At 42.6% G+C, this 18,120-nt stretch overlaps 1 protein-coding gene across 6 annotated transcripts in view; it reads right to left on the bottom strand.

Annotated features, from left to right (window-relative positions):
- Positions 1 to 18,120, bottom strand: part of actn4 (actinin, alpha 4) — a 64,121-nt gene that overhangs the window by 16,665 nt on the left and 29,336 nt on the right. For all 6 annotated transcript variants that reach the window (XM_034864989.1, XM_034865015.1, XM_034864990.1 and 3 more), the window contains exons 2-7: positions 8,674 to 8,788; positions 7,809 to 7,928; positions 5,622 to 5,708; positions 4,265 to 4,352; positions 1,318 to 1,396; positions 278 to 359 (exon numbers count right to left, since the gene is read on the bottom strand). In XM_034864989.1, the coding sequence (XP_034720880.1) occupies positions 278 to 359; positions 1,318 to 1,396; positions 4,265 to 4,352; positions 5,622 to 5,708; positions 7,809 to 7,928; positions 8,674 to 8,788 (571 nt within the window). The remainder of the gene's footprint in view (positions 1 to 277; positions 360 to 1,317; positions 1,397 to 4,264; positions 4,353 to 5,621; positions 5,709 to 7,808; positions 7,929 to 8,673; positions 8,789 to 18,120) is intronic.

The raw sequence follows: 18,120 nt of genomic DNA, 5'->3' as shown, positions 1-18,120 counted from the left end.
CCCCCCCCCCCCTCCTAAATGCCAATGGTTATGTAGACAACAAGGTGTTTAGACTGGTCTGTGTTACAGTTTGTCGACAGCAGACAGCACCGCTGAAACGTTCATAATCAGCTGTTATATTGATGTTCTTCTACTGTAAATTTAAGTATAATGCACACGAAGTGTATCATTTACATGTGAAAAGGTCTTGGTGTGGAAGAAGAAGAGGGTGCATACAGTACACAGTCCTATTCAGTAACAACACAGAATCCTTCCCAGCAGGAGGTTTCGGGCCTACCATCTGCGTCCAACATCTTGGGGATGTCCAGGTGCTTCTCAGCCACCTCGAAGGCGTTGTTCAGATTGGTCACTGGGTCATCCTGAACATCCAATCACAGCGTCAGAAGACAACAAACTTGCTAATTCATGTTTGTATTGTTAGCAAGTTTAACACTCTGAGGTCTAATTTTTTTTTTAAAGGATATTTGCATATAACCTGATACCCATGTGTTTTATATCAAAATACACAGAACAAACTCAGCTTTCTGTCTGATTAGGCAACGTGTAAAGACCTAATATTTGGCCCTGAAAACCTGAAAAGTTGATGTCCGCTTTTGGAAATTTCTCACAACTCTCGTGAATACAAACCTAAACTCAATTGTTTTGGTGCTTGAGACGAGTATACAAGGTTCAGAGAAGTGTTGTAATATATGAAGAAAACGGTCAATAAATGTCTAAAATAAAATGTTGTGGCATTGCTTGGACTCCCCTGTGCATCTTTTGTCCTCAGAGGGTTAATATTATGAAATCACTGTTTTTTAGGGTATTTTTTCCCCTTTATTCGATAGCGGCATTGGATCGACGTAAGTGGGGAGACAGATGAGGGATAACACGCAGCAAAGGGCCGCAGGTTGGACCCGGGCCACTGCTAAGGCCTCCATGGGCCGCACCCTCTTACTGGGTGAGCTACAGGTCGCCACATACATAGTTTAATTTAAGTTTAATTGTATTTCTGTAGTTTAACACAGGATCATCGGTAAAATGAAATGTATTTGACGAGAGAACGGGTCAGCTCAGCAATAAAGACACTGGTCGCAATAAGAGCACGAGTCATTTAGAGATTAAATAAGAGGAAATTACAATAATACGCAAGATAAAATGGAAGGAAATAAATGAAAATATAGCACTATTTACATATAAGAAAAGGGGATTTGTCTGAATAATGTGAAACCTAACTAGTAGTTTGCTTCAAAATACACAGACTTCATAACATTTGGGTTTGGAACGGGCTAAGTGTTTTTGTGTAGTAGTCGTGGGAGAGTGCGAGAACAGGTCTACCTTTCTGAGGCTGTCGTAATCGATGAGATCCGGTCTGTGTCTGTGGATCAGAGCGTTGAAGGCGAGGCCGTCCTTCCAGCTGTCGGAGAGAGAAGAGGAGTGAGGGTGAGGGTGAGGAAGAAGGGGTGACGCGTAACATGACAATCAGAAATCCCAAAGCCAGTTCTCATCTGCATGAGGGAAGCAGAGTGGTTCAGATGCCCATGATATTCACTCTTATTGTGACTTTAATTAAATGAATGAGCGAGTGATAAACTGATTTTATATAGGCCGATACATCAGGCCGATATTTGTGTTTTTACGTGCGTCGGCCGATACGCGGCTGCTGCATTAGCCGATAGTTTTTCCAGGCATTATTTACAGACAGGCGTCCACAGGCAGCTCCGTGAAGACCGTGCACTCCCCTCCACCACTAGCACCATCTTAAACTGCAAACCAAGCCCTTTATTTCAATGGCTACTTTTCAGGTTTATTGTTTTCTTAAATTATTTAAATGTGTTGACGAAGGACATTTGGCATTCGGCTGAAATCCAATTTAAATCCCCTGTACTTGCCTACTGTGCTGCGAATGGCTCATGCCCCTCCTACATCTAGGACCGTGTCAAACTGTAGACCCCGGCCCGTCCACTACGCTCTGCGACTGTTACACCCCTCCCTACGACAGGGACACCCAACACTATCCAGAGAACCATCTCCCCACTGACATCCAGACATCCGAAACCCTACATGTCTTTAGACCGAGACTCGCCTGTTTAGACCGCGTCTTGGCCCGTGAAAAGATGGGGAAATAAGAAACATGCCCCAGGTCCTAGGTTGGAGCCATGTACCAATCTACAGACTAGATAAATCTCTGCCTTCTAAGACAGAATGACTGGTACTGTCCTATTGTGACACACCAGAAACGATGCACGGGGACCAGCTCCAACCAGTCGGAGGGAGAAGATGAAGTGTTTTAAGATTATACTGTTTTCCAAACAAGGCCTGGTTTCTGCTGGGTAGGGCACGGGAATATAAGGAACTGTATTTGCTGTGTAAGACACACAGAACCATGGCCACTCTGTAACTCTGTTCATCGCGAACGCTTTTCTTGTCATTTGATTGTTCTCGAGAAAACAATTAAACCTTTTCACCGAATACCTAAACCTTTAATTTAGTTCACTTCTTCAACGCAATTCCTCCCTCGCAGTTACAAGGAACTTCCAGAACAACACGTTCTTTATCTGCAGCACTACTTGATGAATGTTACGTATTGGCATTAGGCCTGTGCAATAAATCTAATTTTAAGCGCGATTTTGGCTCCTAACGCTAACAAAAACAACGTCAATGAGAAAAACAATTATTTTGCACATTACATTTTCACATCCGCAAGTAAGCTGTTATTTTGTCTTGTGTTCTGAATGAAAAAAATAAATCCAACTGGTATGAAAAAGGTGTTTTAACGGCTGATTTTTTGTAACAGTTAAATGATTTTGAAGTTCAATAAATGCAACGCCTATTTAATCGTGTTAAATAATAGTGATTTCAACAATAATTCTGATTAGTATTTTTTCCTAGCCCACATTCTTTTTGGTTGCTATCTTCATCGACACCGGATAAAAGCGTCCGGTAAATGAACGTCATTATGGATTCCAGCGAGCTAGAGGCAGTATGAGGTCATGATAAGTTACATCACAACAGAAAACTGCAGCAAGGGCGAAAGTCATTCCTCACCTTGGAAAACAATAATCTCAACTCAAGGTGCACATCCCAGACCTGGTCTAGACTCGGCTGGAGTGAGGCAGCCTGCAGCCTCTCGGTCACGAGTAAAGGTTATTACACATAACTTTGTATTTACTGTATACAGTACACCATATTAACACCCACTGCAAGCAACTGAATAAAATGCATGCGTCATATTTTAATGACACAGCAGTTTCAGTTGCTTCATGCAACATGGTCCGGTTTCTCCAACAGGGGGCGCCCTTTTCTAAACAATGGGGTAGCTTATTGGACAGCAGTGAGCTATCATTGAGCCTTCAGGGTTCTGTTCTGGCGTATCAACACATGCCCACAAACTAAATACACTTACTCACATAGGACTAGGTGTGGTCATGCTGCTCCAAGACAGCCGAGATGTGTTAATGAGTTATATAATGAGTTATATATTTTTTTGAGTGTTTAAAAGGCCGCAATATGTTTTTTTTTAATATTGGATATTGGCCAGTTCTGATATCATGCAGACCGCAGCTAACCATGAACACTTTAATCAGGGTTTCACTGGAGACTGTCGCTGTCCCATGAAGACCTCAAAGCTCTTTTAACCCTTGTGTTGTCTTCCCGTTAACCAGGAACTTGTCCTTGCAGGTCAAAACTGAAAATGAATATGTTTTGGGGGCTTTTCCGATGTTTTGTAGCTTTTTTCTGATTTATTTGTCACTTTTCCCAGCTCTTGGCGTTTTAGAAAAAAAACCTGAGCTGGTTTAATAACAGGTTTTACACTTTTTCTTGGAATTCATTGTCAACAAACCTCATTGATATTAAATTATACATACGTTTTTAGTTAACAAGGCAGAAATTATGAATTATTTTGACTAATAGTTAAGATCAGAGGATGTTGAGTGGATCCCAGATGGGTAGATGGCAATGTTTAGTCCGGATACAGTTTTGAAACCATAAAACAACATAATTTAAATGCTAAAAGACTAAAAAAAACACCGCAAAAAATTCTGTAAAGTAATGTATGGAATCATCCATGTTATTTTTGGGCAATTCGGTTGAAAGAAATCCACATTTCTAGTATAAAAAACACTTTGAAACGGGTCAATTTGACCCAAGGACAACACGAGGGTTAAAGCATTTTCTAATCTTAAAATTAACTGAATTCAAAGATTATCAAAGAACTTTTTGGTCTTTAATTTGATGAAAACCAACACAGAAAAGTGTGTGTGTTTGTGTGTGTGTGTGTTACCTAATGTGGAAGTTCTGCACGTTGACATTCTTGTAGGGAGCAGTCTTCCTCTGGCACCACAAGAGAAGACCCTCCTTTGCAGAGGTCTCTGCATTGCAGAAAAGGAATGAGAGAAGAAGAGAGGAGCAGCAGCAGAAGAAGAAGAAAAGAAGTAAACGAGGTGTGCATTAGTGTGTGAAGAACCACCTCTTCATTACACTGAACCAGCATCTTGTTTTATTACATTACTCAGGCAGCGAGAGAAAACAACAGCCGTCTGTTTGTGCTAAATATAAATCATCAATCAGGGACTTTCAGTCCCAGGATGTTTATGTTTACTGCATGGGCCTGAACAAACATCAGAAACATATCAGTAATACAGAGAGTAAAAGATATGACTCAATGCTCCTCATAGTGGCTCACACCCACCACAGCTAACACACACGGTTGTAATTAGCCACCACGGCGTCTCTGCAGCTTCAACTGAGTCAACTTTTATCGAGCAGAACCAATGCAGAAACAACAAGAAGATCCACCGCTCTGTGGAAGTGGAGCAGGATGATGAGGATTTGTTGCTGTTCTGTTTTATATCAGTCTAACTTCAGCGTCCTTGGGTTTTAGACGGCTGGTCACGGAGGAGGACTCATCTGAAGTGTTCACCTTGGGCCAAGCGGTCACAGCCACTAAACCCATTGAGAGATTATCCGATAATGGAAAATGACTTTAAATTGGAGACTTAGTTTAAAGGAAGTTCCAATTACGAAGAAATGTTTTCATTTCAATTTGAACCAGGTAATTATATGCAGTTCTTCACATTGAATTAGAGGACCCCTTGAGGTGCACCATCCCGTTCTAACATTTAAACCAAAACAAACGCAGAACTAACCAATGACAGGAAATTAAGTAATCCAACAACAACCAAAAACAATGTAGTAACATCAATGAGAACACAAAATTACAGAATGAAAACATAAAGCAAGACTTCCAGGCTGAATATGACTCTACACATTAATAATAGACTAATAGACTAATAATAGACCCTAGCAGCAGGTCTCAGTGTTCCCAGAGTAGTTTCACATCGGCAGTATCACTGAGCCGCCATGCACCACTACTCAACCGTGATATAGTGTGTGTGTGTGTGTGTGTGTGTGTGTGTGTCTAGCCTCGTTACTTCCACTCTAGTTCCCCCAATGCATCCTCAATTTGCACATCTTCACGTGCGTGTGAGCACCAAAGATTTCCGCGGGACTCTGGTCGGTCCATTACTCCTGAAACCTGGCCGGGAGTCGAGCTGCCGCGGCGCCCCTGAGCAAGGCGCTTCTCTGCCGAGCTGCTGCTGATGATTCGGAAAGCAGATTAAAAGCACAGGAAGCCGTACCTTCGACAGAGATGTCCTGGATGGCGAAGCGGAGGATGATGGTCCAGATCATTCCCAGGGTCATCTTGGCGTTTCCGTCGACGATTTCTGCCCGACAACAAAAGAAGGAAAAAATAAATGAAATGGCTTTGGATTCACTCTGGACCACAAAGCTCGTCGGTCGCGCCCGTTTTCCAACCTTACATCTGTTATTTCATTTAATAACGCCAGCACACCCACACATGCTTTCACAAAAAATAAATGAATTCCCAGAAGATACAGAATACAGATAATAATAATAATTTAATCCAATGTACATTTAACCTGTATTTAATCAATTGAAAAATAACATCCACGTATTGTGTGCTCTGTGAAGGTGTGAGCAGTGAAATCAATGTTGTACAGTCCAACAGAGTAAGGATTTATAATACTGATACAATACAAATTTTTGGCTATTTAAAAATCTGATTCATAAGCCGATATTTTAAATAACGAATCCAGAAACGCGTAACAAAACAGATTATCCCCAACATTAGTTATTTATAGTTATTTATGATTACTCACTAAAATAGTATGATATTAACATAAAAATATATTAAAGTTCTTTAACGTAAACTCCTACGAACAAAAAAAACCACTAACTACAACAAAATCAGAGTTGCCAACAGGGACGTTGTAGAGTCCTCCAGACTAAATAACACGGCAAAAAATCGACCAATCAGAATTTTGGTCAAGCCAGAACATATCGACCAATAAATCGACCAGTAGACTGGGAGATTACAGCCCTAGACAGCAGGCAATGTGCAATGTAGTCTGTAGGTAGGTATGTAGTTTGGGAGGGGGGGGTCACATTCCACTGGTGGTTCAAACGCATACAGCACTGAGACTCTTCATCCATCAGTCCTTTCATACTTTCACCGGTTTATCAAAGCCACTCTCACTGTCAGCTGGGAATGTGACCCACTTCACTTTCATTTCTACATGCATTTGTTTGTGTGTGTCACATTTTAAAACACGTTAAATCTATTGTGGTACATTTCCCCAAATTCTTATATAAGCTAAATTATGTTTGTGACGCGAGTTAGCTCGATTTTGCGAGAGTGTCTATTTCCACTGCCATGCCGCCGCAAATCTGTACTTTAACTAACTGCGAAAAGGTTTTAAGCCCCTTAAAGTTCAAACAGAGGTTTGAGTCGCTTAAAACAATCTCTGGAGGACCTCCACCCCTCTCATCTCGCCACCAAACCTCCGCTTTTTCCTCCAGTAGACGACATTTAGTGGGTTGTTTTTATAGAAGGCCAGAAAGTGTTCACAACATGTGTGTGTGTGTGTGTGTGTGTGTGTAGGATTGCGGTATTTTGGGCAACTTTGTCTCAATGGTCAGCAGTATCAGCGGTATCATGTGGCGGAATTGTCCTGTTTGTCCAGATAAAGCAGGAGAAAGGTTACCATCCTGCAGGTGACGTCCTGCATCCAGCATTTCTGCACACTTGTACGCTGCCAAGCACCCAGACTGAAAGAGATGCTAAATGTGTTGTTTTGTGTGTCTATCAGTGACATTTGGCAGGTGAACCAGAACTGTTTAAGAGGACAAACTGCAGGAGGACTTCAGTATAGCACAGTGCCCTGCTATGCCATGAACTACTACAAACTACTATTTATTGTGATTTTGACTCTTCATTCTAACCCCAACCGGTCGTCAGACACCGCCTACCAAGAGCCTGGGTCTCGGTCTGTCCCAGGTTTCTGCCTAAAACAAGTTTTTCCTCCCAATGTCTTACTGTTGCTTGCTCTGGAGGAAACTACTAGACCTGTTGGGTCCTTGTAAATTCTGGAGTGTGATCTAGACCTACTCTATCGGTAAAGTGTCTCGAGATAACTCTTGTTATGAAGTGATACTATAAATAAAATTCTATTGAAAGTATTGTGTTCACTCTGGAGATAGAGGCGGTCTGACTCCTGCAAAGAGCAGATCCACTGGCACTCCTCTACAGATATTATACTAAACACCACAGCACACCATACAAAATATTACAGGAAACCATTGAAGAAAGCCTGATGACGACGGATTCATGTTCTCAAAGCCAAGCTGTTGGGCAATCTTGATTTAAATTATTATTACTAATGTTATTGCATTTTACTGGCATATTACTTTAGGGGCAGCTGCCTCTTGATGGGGGGGGTGGGGGGGTGTGAATGCATGCTTACCCTCTGCTCCAATAGAGACCAGCTTGACTCCTTTGCTGGCGATGAAGTCCAGGGCTTTGTTAACATTGTTAATCTTGTGCACCCTCATCTTGCCTCGCTCAGGCTTGGGTAACCGTTCGCCTAAGACACACACACACACACACACACAGAGACACACACACACACACACACACAGTTAGCGCGTTTCCACAGGCTCAGCAGAGCAACACTCGGTCAGGACAGTTAAAGTTGCTGCAGGGACCTCGATGTGGCTCACAGCAGAAAACAAACTGAAGTCAAAGTGAAGGAAGCCAAATTTCATTTCATCACGTGACGACGGCAGTTCAAATGTTTATCTACTACGCCACAGGAACGGTTTCGCTGCTGCAACAACCTGCAATTAAACACAAGAACCCTCGAGAGAAAAGCTGTCATTCAGGGACAGATGTGCAGCAGGGTGTTCCCGATGGGTTTTCTGAGTGCCTGTGATCCATAATGAGGTTGGAAACTGAGAGGGACCTCGCCCTGGAACGGCCAGAGACATCTTTAGCATCTGAAAATATTTTGATTGACAGCTAAGAGACCGCTTTGAAGAAAATCAGAGAGCGAGAGACTTACTTCTAACATTTACCACAAGAGTATTTGAGAAAAATTGTTATTTTGCCAATTAAGTTTTGCAAATAAACTCCTATTTTTAAGGGAAATTGTGTTTTCAATGTTGATTTTTTAAAATTATGTTACTCTTTTCAACAATCAATTAGTGTTAAATAACCGTGATTTCAATGCTGACCGACATAACTGGGATTATGACCCTAATGCCAGCCATATTAGTTTAATATAAAGTCTTGCTGACCCTAATGTGGGGGTGCTCGGAGGTTGTACAGACCTGCTATGACCTCCAGCAGCAGCATGAGCTTCAGCCCATCCCTGAAGTCCTCCTCGATGTTCTCGATCTGCGTGCCGGACTTGCGCAGGTGGGAGTTGCACCACGCCGTGAACGTCTGCACAGAAACAGGAGACAAACGGGGGGACTATTCAGAGCCTGGGTCGCAGTGTTGTTTTTCACCTTTTATGACAATAAACCACTTTGAGTCGAGAATGAAAGAAAATGAAATTCAATGGGACAGGAAGGGAGGTCAGGGAGTTGCTTTAGATAAGACAGGAAGTAGCGGAGGAAAAGGGGAGGAGACACACGCCATAATACAATACCTATAGCTAAAAACTGCTAGTGATGTCAAGAACAATTAATAATATATACGTCAAAAAGAAAATGTGTGGTTGGCAGATAAGAAGAATGAAAACTTTGGGTATCCTTGTGAACCCGCACAACCCTACTTTTCATCTAAATAACACATTTTTCACTTTCTCTCTTCCTATTTCTCATCCCTGCTCTTCTTCACACTCTTGTGACACAAGATCTTAAATTATTCCCACTGTAAACTACAAAAAGGACGCCCCCCCCCCCCCCCCCCGATACGTCCCATTTGTTAAACTGCAAAACTTAGAAATAGATCTCCTCTAATATCTGAAACCCAGACAGGAATCAAACTGTGATAACTTGTAATTAAATACCAGGATGGTGCAACAAATCATAAACATCTGGGGACAGACACACACACACACACACACACACACACACACCAGCATGAATCTCACACATCAATCGCTGGTTGGAAGCCATGTTTTAGTGCTTCTGGTTAGCCCACATTCTTTAGGAATGTGTTTTGAATCATGGCTTTTTTCACTGAAGGAGTTCAGCAGAGAGGAAGGCACGGGACGGCGGAGAGCTCTGTCACGCCACGCTACAAAAATCTCAGTTATGGCTCATTATATATCAATCAATCAATCAAATCAATCAATCAATGGGCCAAAACACTTCAGACAAAGGCCGGGACCAAAAATAGATGTCCAACGTCAGGAATGCACTAGAGGCCGACCGATGAAGGTTTTTAAAGGACAATACCGATACATATAGAGTTGTTTAAAAATCCAATTTGCCGATATATCGGATATTTATAAAATAAATTTTAAAATCCAGAAGCGCATTACAAAAGATAAACAGATTTCCTTTACGTTAGTTAATTGAAGTTATTTCTGAGTTCTAAAATAATATAATAATAATAACTTGTTTTATTGTCACAACAGAGCAGAGGAACATCAAAATATATTAAAGTTCTGATAAATAAAACTAAAAGATATGACACTTAAAGTCCTTTCAAAAAATTATAATCAGTGTGTCCAACAGGGACGTTGTAGAGCGTACCCTGGTGGACAGACTATGCAACGCCATCACTAACAGGGACATTGTAGAGCGTCCTCTGGTGGACAGACTATGCAACGCCATCACTAACAGGGACGTTGTAGAGCGTCCTCTGGTGGACAGACTATGCAACACCATCACTAACAGGGACGTTGTAGAGCGTCCTCTGGTGGACAGACTATGCAACACCAACTCTCATAACATGGTTGACAGTTTTTATTTTTTTAATATTCACTCATCAAAGTCATTGTGATTTTTTAAATCTAATTTTTTTATTTTTTTAAATTGACCATTATAAATGCCGATACCGACCGATTGATGCTGTACTCACTAATGTTGATGATAACCGTATAACACCAAAACACAAGTTTAACACTCCATTTTGTAAAATCAGCCCAGTTTCTATTGGGGAACTACTTCAATGACCACGTGTCGTATCGCATGATAAAAAAGCTTGCTAGTTGATTCCAGAGATCGCTTTCATAAATGCAACACATCAGAAAATCTGAAGTCTGAAAGTCAGAGAGGTTGAGATCTCCACTTTATCACGCACGCACTCGATGAATTTTCTATAGAAACATCTCAGACAACTTTGGAGGAAGTTATCACATGAAAAACTGGATGTAGTGCTGTGCAATTAATCAAAATGTAATCGTGGGTATGATTTGGGCTCTAATGATCACAAAAACACAACAATCGAGAAAACAATTATTATACATTCAGCTCATTAGCTTAACAGTAAACTCTTATTTTCTTGTGTTCTGAGTGAAAAAATAAAGTTTAAATAGGAAAAGTATTAAAAAAAAAACTATATCCTACTGTGAAATTGTCTTAAATGTTGATTTATTTAACTTTTCCTACATCTTTCTTGAAGTCAACGAGTAATCGTATTAAGTTATCGGGATTTCAATATTGACCACAAATAATCATGATTATATATTTTTTCCCCATAATCGAGCAGCCCTAAGTGAAGTATCAGTCCAGTTGACCTTTCCAACTCCCCTTAGTGTGTGTTAAAAACATTATGACAGGGTGCTGCTCGCGGCCCCGCCCCTCTCCCAACCAGGGCCACCCGCACAATGCACCCATTGAGCCTCGCGGATAATAGCACCCTTCAGCCCCCTTTACTCTCCCTCAACCTGCTCTCTCTCTCTCTCCGTGTGTGTGTGTGAGAGAGAGACCCTCCCCCAGACCGCCCGGTACCAACCCCCAACTCACACAAAAACAATTAAAGTACACACACACACACACACACACACACACACACACACACACACACACACACACACACACACACACACACACACACACACACACACACACACACACACACACACACACACACACACACACACACACACACACACACACAAGAAATACATTTATTATTTCTATTATTCCTTGCTGTCATCCAACTTTGAAGCACTTTCAAACAAAAACTATGAAGGAGGCGTCATTTAGAATCAGGTTGTTTGATGCAACACATCCATCATTTTAACAGATTGAAGAAAAAACCGACTTGGCGAGTAATTCAATTGATGACAACTAATCGATCATGCTTGCAGCTGTAATGCTAATCAGGCACCGTTATATGTAACCAATGCAGAGAATGAGTTTAAATACGTTATCTTTTTGTTTTAAATGTATTATTTATGCTAATTTATTTATTTACCCCAGACAGACCACTTTCTCAGGCAGAGGATGACATTAAATTCATCATCTAACCCGTGGAGGGTTTCTGCATGTTGGGAAGCTTTGAGGTTTTTAGGAAGGTAAACTGCATCAGAGAGCACGTTTACTAAAACTGGGCTCTGTCCCAACAGGACTGCTGCCACTGGGAGTGGTGGCGAGGACAGTAAAGTACATAGAGCGACAGGTAGAGACCTGCAGAGAGCCTGGAACTTTACGCTCTGAATAACAGCTTACATCCCCCCCCCCCCCTCCGAGCCCAGTGGTCAGACCCTGTATGACACCCTGTGTCTTGCTCAGGGACACTTCAGCAGGGCTTTATCAGACCCTGAAGTAGGCCTGCATGCTACTATAAAGAGGGTGGCCCATCCTGCTGTCCTGGGTCTGTCTGATGAGGAGGAGGTTCCTGTTCAGTTAGCTTCTGTACTGTGGGAAACGTAGCACGCCTCGGGCTGCGTTATGTCAGTCAGGGACAGCACGGCGAGGTGTGGAGACGGGAATGGACACGCACACACACGCACACACACACAGCTCAGACAGGGACTGAACCATGCTGAGTGGACAGAATGGAAGCAGCAGTTCTGGTTCAAGATTTCTTGTCTTTCATGCAACATTCAAAAAACAGGGTTAAACGTGTTTAAGCGGATCCCTGCAGCTGTCAGCATCAGGTCCCTCATGCGATTACGGACGTATCAGGACATATCTCAGGAAGTTGTTGGTTCACATGCAACGAGACAGACGTTTACGTCACACGAACACACATATTGAAAGCTTGTTGATGGAAGTCTATTAAACTTCCCAAGCATTGTTTTAACTGCTTAATTCTGAGTTTTACTCTGACCTCGACGTTAAAAATGCAATTCAATGATAGTTTCCAGGTCTGTCTTTAAATTAGGGCTTTAACGACATGCAATATGAAACCAAGTGAGGCCGATTCACAACACACACCATCCAACTCCCAGAGCTATCCTTCCATCCAGACCCAATGATACCACATCTTTGACACAACAGGACTAATACTAATAGTAATTTAGCTAGCTAACTATAAAGATGGCTAAAAGCAGAGGGGGGGGCACCAAAGCACTTTTCTGTCCCCCTACAGGTTGAGAGAGGAATTGTCCATTACTGTTACTATTCGTCTTATGTCTCATTCCAACGAGTTAATGAACCACTCAAAGGATTTTGGAAACATTATTTTAAGGTACGAAAGAATCTTTGGTGTTGGGTCGATCAACATTAAAATCAAATCAACGTCAATAAATAAGATCTATAACGTAACATAAAGATCTTTAACATTTACTGAGTACCACTCAGTCCCAATTACGGCTCCTTATCACACACAAAGAAATAGGATAATCGAGAAAAACTGATTTTTGCACTTTACATTTTAAGAGTAAATTCACCTTTTGTCTTGAGTTGTGAATGAAAAAAATACAAATATTCAAATGGGGAAAGCATTAAGGGCATTTTCACAGCTTGAGGTGTTTTCACTGTTGGTTTGTTTAACTTTTTCCACTGTTTTCCATGTTCAATAATGGCCAAATCTTTCCAAAAGTCAATCATTGTGATCATCAGTTAAAGCATGTCAGAGGATTTCCAGTTTTAATTCTGAAGGATATCTACAGACTGAATTGCCCGAATTTTAACGTGGCCTGACCCCATTTCCTGCAGAGCGCGACCAAACCGGATGAGTGCCAGTGCAGCCTGTTAAACCTGCCGGTGTTGGCTACACACACCTGATGAGATCAGAGGATTTCTGACCTGAGCTGAGGACACACATAACAAGCTGACGGCGGTGGGACCGGGCAAAGCTGGATGGGCCTGTTAGGACGGTTCACGTGTTAGGCTCTGATCCTCTAGTATCTGTTGCATAACTGCTGTAGCCACAGTGGAGGACATCCTCTCCGGTCGAGCCCACTGCTTAAGCTCACTGTTTGACTCCAACATGTCATGTTGATGGGTGTTAAAGCTGCTCAGCTCATCAAGATTAACGCTTTGAAAAACTCTGGACTTTAATACCAGGAAACCCTTAATGGGATTAACTGTAAAAACTGAGTAAAGTGGACTCATGCCTGTTGGCAGATTTTAGGTATTGTGCGACAACGTATCCGTATCCGTCTCGCGTTGTCAGCCCTGTCTCCACAGCGCTGGGGAGGAGGCTCTGGCTAGTAAAAGTAGAAAACTGGGTCTGGCTTAGTGGCATTTGTTGAAACCAATTACAATCGTCTTGGGTGTTGCTAAGCGCTGAACGGAGCACCATAGCAACTCTGCAAAACAGCCTCCAGCAACTTGTTTGGGTGGAACATGGACACGTAGGGAGGCGAGCCCTGGACTTCAAATGGCTGTTGAGTGTGTGATGATCATTTTACTCATAATATAAATATATATAAAATTTGATTGTCTGTTCTAGCTCGGAGGATGTTCCCCAAATCGACCCGAGGTCACAACGCCAACACAGAGAAAGCTGAAAGTAACGGTCCTCTCCAGCAGCACTGGAACAACCCCGTGAATTAAACATGGTTGACATAGACCAATCCACACCTTACACCTCGGTTGGGTCTGAACCAGTAGACGCAGTGTCTAATTTTATAGAGATTTAACAGTTTGTGATGCGGGATGAAAGTCTTCACATGCCCTTCACTGTCAACCGGGGCTTTGATAAAAACTGGGAAGCAAGGAGGCTCCAACTTTGATGATGACCATCGCCAAATTAAAAAGCGACTAATTTTCTGTAGAAATAATGACCCGTTATTTCAGTGGTCTTAGTCTGTACCGTTATCAGGGCTCTAGGATGTATTATCCATGCAAAGTAACATCCTTTTCTGTCTTCAGCTATCATTACCTATCAAATGTAAATCCAAATCTTCATGCAAGTAGCATTATTTTTCAAAATACGTGGTGTTTAGAAACACGTCAGGGTTCAGACATCTGGGTTGTTTGTGTTCTGGAGAGAGTGGGAGTGTGTCTGGAAGTGGTTAAGTTGTCCAACATGTCTCCATCCATGGCAGATATACAACTGTCTCCTTGCTGCTTTACGGTGTGGAGAACACAGGGAGCCTAACAGGGTCTATTGGGGTCAGCTGTTTCTCAACCACACACACACACAATCTTTAACGGAGCCTCCAGGGTCAAAGGTCAGTGTTCAGATCATTTGTTCAAAGAGAGAAACTTTGCCAATGTCAAATGCAAGCAGTTACACACACACGAACACACAAAAAACTCAAGAAGACACAATAAAAACATGCATGTGAGGCCACAATGAGGACTAGGCCTGCACGATTATTAAAATATGAATCACGACTGTTTAGCTTAGAATTGATTTCACAATTCTCTGATTTTTCTTCTTCACTAAGTGTAATGTTTATTGCAAACATGAACCAGGACACAACAAAACTAATTGGCAGTACCAAACTGATTATTATTCTTGGCACGTAAAGCACACTGAGCATCAGCACAAGCCTGTAACCATAGAGGCGTCAATGAAGAGAAGGGAGAGCTTTAAAACCTATTTTATACAGTCCATGTTTAAAACTCACAGAAGAGAGTAGCAGCGTTTGTGATGCATCCCAATTTTATAACGATTAATCATGCCGGCCTAATGACAACACACAGACTGAACAACACATATAGACTGAGGGCAGAAAAGGGTGTAAAGATGGAAAGCATCCGTCTTACACACACACACACACACACACACACACACACACACACACAAACACAAACACACACCACTCCTTGGACAGAAATGTGTTTAAGAGACACAAGAATCGACATTGAAACACACACCTCCATCTCTCTGTATAACTCACTTTAACTGTTTTTCAGCATGCACACACACCAATCATTATTCCCACACCCAGTTTGTCAATGCATGTGCAATTTTCCGACTACATAGACAACTTAATTGTATGTATACGAGCGAGCGAGCGAGCGAGCGAGAGAGAGAGAAGGGTGTGCCTTGCTACACCTGGGAAGAATGAGCCAACACAATGTTATTGCTCAAGTGCCTCGCATTCTTTGCACGACACGACGTCAGCAGTGTGACTGTGTGTGTGTGTGTGTGTGTGTGTGTGTTTTCTGCATGACACACCCTTTTCCCTGCTAACACTAATGAGCTCCCTCTTTAAGCAACTCTACACACTGACAGTCTTGTTTCTGTAGCTGCTCGTCATTCCTATCAACATTATCTGACGTACACTTTAGACAGGAGCTGCCTTACTTTACCTTGCAATTCTTGTCTCTTTATGCTTTGTATACTTTTCTATCCTTTTAGTTTTGTGTACCACTTGTTCTTCTAACTAGTTTTTTTACTATGTCTATTTATCTTTATTTCTGTCTTAGTGTTGCTGCAAAACCCAAATTTCAATAAAAGGTTGATTTTAGAGAGAAAAAATACTAAGACATTTTAAACCGTTATTTAGTTTTGAACGTTATTTTGTCTATATTATTTTGTGACACACACACACACACACACACACACACTTTGATATCTCACAGATTCTGTGATGAAGCTGCTGAAACAAGGAAGTCTTTTGTCACTTTCTGTGAACATTTCGCAGAACGATACTTGCACCTTTTGAGAGTGCGGTTAGGAATAATTAGGCAGCAGCAGCAGTCCTCCGTACTGGGCTTCTGCTGCAAATCTTCATTTCTGAGTAAGGCTTCAATAACTGTGATAAAAGTGTTGAGAAGAGGAAACACAAAAGAGGAAGAGCCAAGTGACGTGGGGCGGTTAGGACATGGCTCAGGAGCAACAGCTGTTAACATGCCCTTGAGCAAGGCACTGAAATCACTGTTGCTCCACCGGCACGGAATAACCGCCAACTTCGTCAGATTGGGCTCGGCCGCGGCACGACACAACGTCAGAGGATGAAAAAGCAAATGTAAAAAGGGCGGCAGATGGAAGGTTGTTGGCACCATAAAGCAGATTTGTGCTGCTAGTTAAAGGAGTTATATGGGGACCTGCTGGCGGGAGCTAGAACCTCAAGGAACTTGGACAGAGCCATGCTAGACTGGACTGGTTGAACCAGACTAAGCAGGGCCAAACCATGCTGGCCTGGCCCTGTGAATAAAGCCCAACGACTAGTCTGGTCTGGCCTGACACAAGGCCTCCTATTCTTAGAGGCAGGGCAATTAAAACAGGGCTGTGGCATGCGACGCAGCAGCCCCGCTAACCATTGTCACACACTCTTTCGCTTCTAACGCTCCAGGAGACAGGTTGGTCTCTGGATCTTTACACACAGAACCAGACAGACCCAGTTTAAATAAACTTTCCCCACACATAAAAACACAGGATAGCAAACCATGAGACTGAACCATTTTAGACAACCTAAAGACCCTTAAAGGACTTTTACACTGCTGTAAATGAACAAAAACTAACTAACATTTCTCTCTAATTCTCCATTTAAAAGTCCCAACTGTACTCTATAAAGTCGAGCAAAACACAAGCCAAACGCCATCTCCAAAACCCAGATTCCTCAAACTCCATCATGACAACTTCTTTTTACAACGATGCTGAGCTGGAACATAGACCTGCAGCCGCAGTTAAAATGCACACAGAAGAAGAAAGAGACATAGCTGCACTCTAGATTCCAGTCAGCCCCGTTCACACAGCAGTGGTGTAACTGGATCTGCAGCCTGCTACTGTAGAGCTGCTGCACCGCGCTACAGTCACACAGAGCAGGAATACGACACCGTCCCTCAGGGGCCACGGCTGTACCGGGGAGGACTCACGGTGCATCGGGGCATGTGTGTGTGTGTGTGTGTGTGTGTGTGTGTGTGTGACAACCGAGGGACTGAGAAAGAGGAAACTCCTATCAGCTAAAGAGGTCAAAAGCTGTTGAGAAAGAAGTGATGTCCAAACAGCCAGACACATGCATGCACACTTCGCAGCATCTCAAACTGTGAGATGATAAAGATTTGAACTTTTATGCGGTGTCACAGCCGAGCGGATCTGCAGAGAGACGATGTCCCTAAAAATACTGGTGGTCATTAGAGTACTGCTACTCGTGACAGGGAAGTAGGGAAGAGGAAAAAGAAAAGATCAGGAAGAGGAGAAGAAAGACGAAGCAGCGCTCTGCTGCTGCAGAGGAGGTTGTTATGGTGTCATCTTGCTTTCAAGTCTGCACACACACACACACACACACACACACACACACACACACACACACAGACACAGACAGAGCGCCTAATATCCACCACATATGCCATTATGTAAGTCAACAGCTTAATGCAGAACCGGTATTCAACAAGCTTCATCGACTGCGTCCAGTCAGACACACTGCTCTCTGGAGGATACCCGGCTAACAGAAACAAAGGAAAGGGAGGATTAAGGACAGGAGGGCAGGAAGAGAGAGGAAATGCAGGGGGGGGGGGGAAGCCAGG

The sequence above is a fragment of the Etheostoma cragini genome, chromosome 3 (assembly GCF_013103735.1).
Source record: "Etheostoma cragini isolate CJK2018 chromosome 3, CSU_Ecrag_1.0, whole genome shotgun sequence".
Taxonomy (NCBI): Eukaryota; Metazoa; Chordata; class Actinopteri; order Perciformes; family Percidae; genus Etheostoma; species Etheostoma cragini.
The sequence above is the reverse complement of the archived record's forward strand: the minus strand, read 5'-3'. Positions and strand labels throughout refer to the sequence as shown.